The following is a 9,085-nucleotide window of genomic DNA, read 5'->3' on the forward strand; positions in this document are numbered from 1 at the left end:
AAAAGGAATTTTAAATCTGCACACGTACAAATACTATTCCTCATAGGTAACAACAAAACTCAGCAGTAATAAGCCTGGAAAGCTGCTACAGGGGCAACTTTGCAGGCTTAGTGATGGTAATGTCATGTGAGTTTTGCAAAGGCTGCTGGTTCTCCAATGGGAAATCGTACATAGTGCACAGCTAAACAATGTGGAAATGCAACCTGTAATGCAAATGTAAACTATTCCTTTCTATTTTTTGCCCAAACTTAGAAAGCATTTTTCATTGTGGAAAAAACCTCCTCGCCTGGTCCCTCTACCAAGTTTGTGTGATTCAAATTCGACACCAACATGCTAAACTACCTAGCTTTCTCTTTGACCACTGCCCCGTGCACCAGGGAGTCCTTCAAGGATCGATTCTTCCATCCACACTCTACAGCATCTTTATGGAATATTGTGCCTTTATCCACAAAAAAGCAGATATTTCATATAATTTCTACATGAATGTCACTCAACTCTACCTGCAAATCTCATCCCCAGTGGACACTGAACTTTTATCCCAGCATTACAAATTCAATGGGTGTGGAAGGTGAAATATTTGGCATACGGCATTTCAGACCACTCACCGCTCCAGGTCACACTAGGTCCACAGAGCCAAGTCAGGGTCAATATGTGGAGCTTGGAACCAGGGGCATCGCAAGATGGGGGAAACCGTCCAAGCCCTATAGAGTGCGTCCAAGTAGTATTTTGATGAAAATTCGGGGTCAGTGGGCTCCTCTGTCACGATCTTGGAAGCCTATAAGACTATACTCAAAGAGGAGGCCCAAAATGTGATGGCCCTCAAGAGGAAACGCAAAGAAAGACAAGTGCAGGACTTGGAGAAGAGGCTCCCCGAGTTAGAAAAAGACTGTACTCGAACTGGGGACTAAGATATATATTTACAGCTAGTGGTGATAAGGGAACAATATTGTAATCTCACTCAGAACGTCGCCCGCAAATACTACCTCTCAACGCACTTATAAGAATCTGGGCATAAGACAGTTTACCTTCTGGCACGGCAGGGTAGAAGAGAGTAGGAGGTGAGATGGGTGGCAGAAGTGAAGACTGGAATGTGGGAGCTGGGTTGAACTCACAAATATATAGCAGAGGCATTCACACAATACCACAAGAAGTTATACAGAGCAAGGAATAGTCGGACCGCTTATGAATTCTGGGAAAGTGCCAGGAGCCAATTGCCCCCTGGTGGATTTGTTTAAATGCCCTCAAGCCACAACTCAAGAATATGTATCAGGCGGCTAGAGACAAGGAGAAGTTTCCGCCGGAGTTGAATCGTGCCATCATAGTTGTGATATCCAAGCACAATAAACCCACAGACCATTGTGTCTTGTACAGGACTATCTCCCTCCTGAACACATAGAACAATATATTAGCCAAGATACTGACTACCAGGCTGGCCAAGGTAATCACCACCCTGGTGCATTAAGCCAGACAGGATATCTGCCGGGGAGAGCCACCCATCTCTATCTCAGATCAGCTACTCTGATTTGCTCCAGCAGCCCTATGGCAGAACTCCTAGCAGTACCCACTTTATCCCGACTCGCACTCAAACATTCTCATGTACACCACACTTGCAGACTTACTCTACAGACACTCCTACAATCAGGCCACACCATGAAATGCCACACAAGGACGGCTCAACACCATAATACCACCTGCAGCACCCACTAGCTTCAGTACTGGTGAACTGCACTCTCAGACTTACATGCAACCTGAGGCCTGGACTCCACTTACAATTACATCGCTAGAGAAAGGGACACCTAATCCATAAAGTTAAGTTATTATGATAATTTAGCTCATGGTGGAAAGGGGGAGCATTAACAATCACCACATACAGGTGTACGTTACTAGATTATTTTAAAATTGAGAAAATGGTGGAAATATTGGCGGTGCTCAAAACAGAGATGTGAAGAATGTACTCAAAGCAGAACACATTTTATTTAATTACATACCAATGCACTTTAGGCATGTAATCTTGTGTCTGTTTATCCTGCAAGGCATACTTAAGCATCAAAGAAGGCCTGTGTAAGAAGTAGGGAGCGTTAGAGTGACCAGTTGTACAAGCGTTCAATTTCTACTACCCCGTTCTATGCAAAAAGCAACCAGGCATATACTATTATTTAGCTTTGCACATTTTCTGTAGAGAACTCCTCATTAGCATATATTGAACAAGAGGAAGGAGGGGACTATTTTAGCCAAAACTGCTTGTCCTCACATCCTTTTCCGCCATGGAAGGATACACGCTGTGCACCAAGGCTTTACAAAGCTCCTCCAGAAATAAATATATAAAAAGTAATATTAAAAGCATTGCTGAGCTCTGAAATATATACTAAACAAAGAAAATAAATGTCACCAAATGATTGCTACAAGTATAGTTGCTCTCAGCTTACGTTTACTTCTTGTCGGCTCCACACAGATGCAACAATATCGAATATTTGTGTTTTTTTATTGAGATGCAGTTCTCCGCAACGTGTCCAAATGTGCGAAGATACACTACTGTGTAACCTGAACAGACCTGCCACGATCTACTACCCAACGGGGGTACATGGAAGGTGTAGGGCGCCTTGCACGTGTCCCGAAAATAGGTTTTAAGAAGGTGTCGAGGGGCATACGAATATCAGGGCGCAGCAGGTCAAATGGGCAGCCTTCGCAAAGGTCATAGGACTCAAGAGCGAGGTTTCTCCACTGCTGCTTCAAATCTCAAAGGAAGTGTGTTTGTGTTACTTCGAATATTAATGTGAATTATTGACCCAGACTAACAGTTGCGAGCAACAGAAAGCGCTGACATTGACTTAAAGGAGTGGCGCACATAATTATCCCCTCTTAACTACTGTGGGTTTAATGGGGTTGCATGACAGGATTATAGCAGGAACATGTTCCAAGAACGATTCGCTCAAAATACCCTCTCTTCGCATTAAAGCGCTGGTATATTTGCATAATAGCCTAGTGACAAGTGGCAGCAAAAATGTAAATAAAAAAAGACGGATACTCTGCACATATATGTAGTTGCAATTACGTTTCTTTTGCTTCACGCGTTTACCTTGCAATCTATTTCACTTTCAAATCAAAAACTTGCCATGCACGCCGAAAATATATGGGCAGTCGCCTTTCTACAGCATAATTGCACGCCTTATCTGGGACAAGGTGGCCATGGGAACCTGCAGCTCTGCAAAATGAGATTGCTGGAGGCGGTGAGCCAGTATTCAACATCCATCTCACACAGCAGTAAATCTACCAGTCTTGGCCTCTGCTTTCTACTATGCTAGGGCAGACGTATGTGCACTAGACCATGGGCCTCGGGTTAAAGTGGCCTAAAAGGCTAGTGTACATGCCAATGACTGTATTGGCTCATTCTGGGAATATAACACCCACTCGCCTTTTCAAATGTTATTTAATGAGAAAATACTTTTTACAATTTTAATAATTTTAATGTTTCACCATTTTTCATACCCAAATATTAGTAGATTATTTACAAAGAGGCAGCTCTCGTGTTATACATATTTTATAGATCGTCAGTAAAAAAATAGGAACTCTTATAGATGCAAAAAGGCCCACACAGGTTCATCAACCACCATATTCTTTATTTTCCAAAATCACAATATAGGAACCAAATATGCTATTATTAAAAATGAACAAGGTCACCTATAACAATAACTTAATGCTTCATACCACATTTCTGAAGCTTCTAGAAACAGATGTTTATTTGCAAAAGCCTAACAAGCATTGGCCTAGCCAATAGGTCTCGCTTTTGGAACCTTAGGAGTATTTAGTTATGCAGCACAATATCCTTGGTGCAACAACATCAACTGTTGCATGGCTAAACACTCAAAGTCCCAAACTTAAAAACAAACTTGCACATATTGGGGTAACTTTAGCCAGTTTCAGAATTTGTTTTCTCGGTCATGCTAATATTGCCAAAATGAAGCGCCCATCTCTGAACTGGAGCTGCTTCTGTGTTTTGATGCCCGAGGTGAGGGGTGAAAAGTCACGATGACCTTGCTCAGCTGAACACTGTTTATATTACTGATACTAGATGATGAACACTCTCTCCTGTTCTCATGAGCTCAGCTAGGCACTTGCTTGAGTTCACCGAAAAACTTACAATGTGACTTATACTAGAAAATTGTGTACATTAGGGTATACATTTGAGTCCTGTCTTCTCTCTACAACTTGCTTCAACTCAAGTTTGCAGAGGAACATCTAGCTGGCTGACTGTGACCCCGCCTACAATTTTTTTCTTTTGTCAATAACCCCTTTCAGAATCCAATAGGCATTCGAGGATATGGTTTCTAACAAAACGATTATACAATGCAATGGTACACCACTTACTGACCTCAGAACAGGGCTGGACGGGGAACCAAAAGCTGATATGGCAAAAATGTTCAAACCAGCATCACTTTCTTCCTTCTCTCTCATCCCTGCTGCACTTAACAGGGAGCACCCGAGAAAGCAGCAGAGGCAACATCAGTGTTCCCTCTTTCTTCAAAAAAAACAGCCTCCAGTGTATCCTGGGAAACGCCTGATGGCCCTGTGGGCCTGAACAGCCCTGCCTCGAAAGGATGGAAGGCTGAGTCTGCCTGGTCATGGTTGTAACTCATTTTTCAGATCACTACTGGAAAGTTTTAACTCACTGAGCAATCATGCTATGCCCTCTATGCTCTGTCAAGCTTAGGTGTGCTACTTGTAAGGTATTGCAAATATGCATTTAAACGAAGGACTAGACTAAGGAAGTGAAGCATCACAATTCTGCTTGCTTCTCCTTATGTTTATATTGTATTCTTCTTGGGCCAAGATATAACGTCTTCAAGCGTTGCCTCCTCCACAAAGCTATACTGGAACTAACAGAAATTCAACAAAAAACAAACATACTCCCATACTACTTTTTAAAGAAGAAAATTGAGCCATTTAAAAGAAAAAACAAAAACAAATGTAAGTCATTTTTTAATGCATTTTTTTGCATTTTCAATTAAACTTATGAGACATGGATGATTTCCTAATATGTAGGCTCTTTATTCTGGTCCAGATTAGTTAGCGTTACCCTGCTGAGACGTTTCGGTCTATCCTGATCTTTTTCAAGGCCCTTACGGCTGGTGTCAGATATCGCCTGATATACAGAAAATCCCCACAGTGTAGAGACTCAGATTTGCAAACACGCCAGAAAGGTCACAAACATCATATCTGCATTACGTTTTGCCAGGATCATGACCCCCTTTATAACTTAGATGAGGGTGGTTTTCTACCATGGAAGGATAAGAGATGTAACCTCAAAATCACTCTTAGTCTCAAAATTACAGTGTTTTAGAAACTGTCATTTATGCGTTTTTGGACTCAGGGTATGCATTTCTGCCTGCTAGACAACGAAAATTAAGGTCTGGGCGGGCGCAAGCATAGCCTTTCTTGCCTATCCTCCAGGAGTTTTGGGAAGAAGTCTCTGGACTGCTAGGCAGGGATCGGTCAATTGTCGTAGCTGAGCAGGCTATGAAATTTGAGGGTTATTGGACTTTTATTATAGACCTTTTTGGGGTAGATGGATATTGATGTCAGGAAGTAGACAGAACAGGTGATAAGGTTGGGCTGTGTGGTCCAAACGAGATGAGGGCTCGTGGGCCAAGGTGGATGGTGATTTAGGAGGGAAGGCGAGTAGTGTGTAATGTTACGGGTAGTTTTGTAAGGGACATTTAGCCAGGCACTTAATTATCCTATTAGTGCAGATTTGTCTTTAAAGTTGCTCTTTATGCTAAGCACATGTGTCTTTTGGCCACTGCCCTGCCTCGCCCAAAGTAAACAACATGAAATATGATTGCTAACAAGGAACACTACTCCAATGGTCTTTGGCCTCGCTGTACTTTACCTCCAGCATGTTACACTGTTTCATCTCTCTCAACCATATTTTAGGATGCGGGTCTTTTGTTTTACAAAAGAAAAAAAGTTCCTCAACATCCGAGAGGCCCTTAAAGGTGCATTTTCCTGCACGTCCTTTTAAAAAGCCACAGGAATTGAGCGTAATAATGAGCTTCATTTTCTCATTTGCATTCAAATCATCCGCCCCTTCCAACCCTGAATTTGGAAGCAAGGCTTAAATTCTCATTAAAAAAAACTTATTACTCATCGCCTTCAACGTTTCTGATGAATCATCGGTTTGTGGACTGAGGAAAACAACACTGCCGGAGAGCAGAAGCGCCAGCTAAAATGTCACTTCCGGTTCTGTGGTTGGGCCTCGGGGCATCTAAAACTAAATCAAGAAAAGTGAAGGCATAGATGTGACGCGAGCCTATAACTGGGTTTCAAAGCAGGAAGTGTGCAGGAAGCAACAGCGCGAGCTCTCCGCACACAGGCCCGCATCCCTGGATGGCATTCCAAGGGGCACATTCCGGCGGCGCCTCCTTCCTCAGGGGGGGAGAAGCATAACAAGGCCCGCCCGACTAGCAACAACTGTAACTCCTCGGTTGGAAATACTTAGATGCAAAGTTTGGGACATTCCAGGATTTTGTGCACACGGAGCCCACTGGAGTGGGTGTGCGCACAGTGCACTGAGTGAGTTTAAGGACGAGCTTGGATTTTGTCTGCGTGCTGCAGGAAGGCGCCTCGCACACGGATTAAGAACTCTGATCTGCCTTCATCTATTATTTAAGCGCGCAGAGGCATTTCAGCGTGCAGTGCCAAATAAAGTGCGTTCAAAATAGTGGGTAGTCCTCAAAATATGATGCTGCTTCGCAAAAGCACACACTACCTTCTAGTGCGCTTTAACAGCCCCTTGTTACAGTGTAACGCCTCACTCACAGTTCTCCCACCTGGGGAAAAGTCTCATCGACTGGAGACTGTCGGAGTCTCACCCCAGAGTACATTCCAACTCATGGTTTACAGGGTCATGCAGTGAGTTTACACGTCTCAAACCTCTGTGCACAGATTTACACACTGAATGTCACCCTCACACATTGGAACTCCGCGTAGGTCTCCTGTGGAACTCAAAACTCACAACATGGACCAAACACCGAGTCTCAGACAATGGAGACAGTCTAATTGTTGGGTGCGAGAGTCGCACACCATTGTGCACTGACGCCTTGAGACAAGCAGTGTGTCTCCCTGACATGCACTACACCTCAACGTTGGACTCTTCTAATGCTAATTTACTTTTATAAAGTATCACAGATAAGAAAAAAATTGGGGGGGGTCAAAACAATAATCTTTTTCTCAAATGTCACTTCTTTAGACTCTGAAGGCTCGAGTTTCTGAAATGTGATTTTAGAGAGATGCAAGGAGCCCTCCTCGACGTTTGGTCTGCAAACACACTGGACAGGAGCGGCGAAGTTATCTTTCCACTGAGATAATGTAGAAAGAGACCTCTAGAGCAGGACACCAGATCTTCTCAGATTACAGCAGCAAACTTTCCGGCGCGAGGCGCCGTGCGTCCGTCTCGAGGACAGGGTTGTCCGCAGCACGCGCGGCTCCGGCACGTGCAGCCCAGCCAGGTGCACCTGGCTCGATGCACTCACCTGGGGGTCCGAGCACGTCCTCCCGGCTGCCAGGATCCCGCAGGCTCGGCGGGGCAGAGCCCGGAACCAGAGCCCCGCTGCCAAGGACACCATCATCCAAGTCCGATCCGCGGCCGCTCATGCGGCGGGCCCGCTCCTCTCCGTGTCTGTCTGTCTGTCCACGCCGCTGCCTACCAGCCCGGGACCCCGCTCGCGCCACTCACACCGCTGCCTCACGGACCAGCCAGCCAGGCACTCCTCCTCCGGCCCGCCCCCCTTCCTCACACCGCCAGCTGGTTTAAAGGGGAGGCGGCGTCTCTCCAGCGAGAGATTTTAACCTTGGCCGACACCAATGTCCCAGAGCCCGGTAGGGTAGAATATGCGAAGATCAGAGCAAGCAATGCACGTTTTTTCTCAGAATATTGTGCGCCGTTGCCAACGTCAACTCATGGAGTTTAATGCGTTTCCTTGTGCAGAACATGTAGGAAGCTGAATAGGTGGCTTGCAATTTATTCATTACATTGCTGGAACTCTTTGTAAAATCGTTGTTCATGTTTCTCTAACTACTTTTTAAAACGTAACGCAGCGGCTGGAGTTGTCCGAACTGATAAGACTTCGCTACTACCCTTAAAATAATTAACGATTGGAAAAAAAAACCCAGCAAATTTCAATCTAAACGCATGCCTTTCAGTGTGCATCCAGCTCATTAATGCTGGTTCATAGTTCACCATGCTATATTAACACAGTAACTTATGAACTGCAAGTAACAAGAGGATCTCTGGGACAAAGGAGCTAACCCACTGAGCTATCTGCATAAAATTGAAACCTTATGAAGAGGAATTGAGCTCACCTGTAGTAGAATGGTGTTTGTAGTGACTTGCAGGTCACTGTTCTAGTCTTTGCTGTGCCAGCCACTCCCCGAGGGCTAGCTTACATCCCAGCCTATACCCATCCAGCACATGCGTCACAGGACATGTGACCCTGATAATAAAAGGGGCCGGGCGCACGTGCCCTGGGCCAGTTCTACCCACTAACTACCTGAGTCTGTGTCATTACTATCTATGCATGGTATTACATTGGGGACGAGCCGGTTGGACCCGCGTGTGTAGCCGCCTTGTTGGTGGAGGATGGGGGAGAGAGCAGCCCGTATTGAGGGGACTCCCTGCTAGCAGGCGTAGGAAGCGCCTGAACACCTGCGGGCCATGTGAGAAGCCAGTGGAGAGAAAGAGGTGATCAGGAGCCCACCCCGCACCTGGAATGCCTGTAAGTGTATGGCTCTTTTAAGAGGAACAATGGTCCTTAGCAGACTGAAGAATGAAAAACAAAAATACAATATAGGCCACAATGGGTTACTATATGAATCCACTGTCCAGCCGGACGTGGAGTTTTATTCAACAATAGTTAGGAATATAATCAGCAATTTCTGAAACACAGTTTCTATGATAGGGCACAAGCCTGTACCCTCTATTGGGAAGGAAGTGTGGAAAACAATACACAACGTTCAAACAAAACAAGGTAAAATAAATACAGGCAAAGACTTTGAGCTGTGGTAACTCGCATGTATTGCACTCTGCAGC

General features: G+C 44.9%; 1 protein-coding gene across 1 annotated transcript in view; it reads right to left on the bottom strand.

Moving 5' to 3' along the window:
• The window catches only part of LOC144820295 (calcium uniporter regulatory subunit MCUb, mitochondrial-like), a 290,551-nt gene extending 282,711 nt beyond the window's left edge, over window positions 1–7,840 (bottom strand). Inside the window, exon 1 of the mRNA XM_078677877.1 lies at window positions 7,530–7,840. Coding sequence (XP_078534003.1) covers window positions 7,530–7,625 — 96 coding nt within the window. The 5' untranslated portion in view covers window positions 7,626–7,840. The remainder of the gene's footprint in view (window positions 1–7,529) is intronic.
• Window positions 7,841–9,085: the final 1,245 nt, after the last annotated feature.

This window comes from Lissotriton helveticus, chromosome 2_1 (genome assembly GCF_964261635.1).
Source record: "Lissotriton helveticus chromosome 2_1, aLisHel1.1, whole genome shotgun sequence".
Taxonomy (NCBI): domain Eukaryota; kingdom Metazoa; phylum Chordata; class Amphibia; order Caudata; family Salamandridae; genus Lissotriton; species Lissotriton helveticus.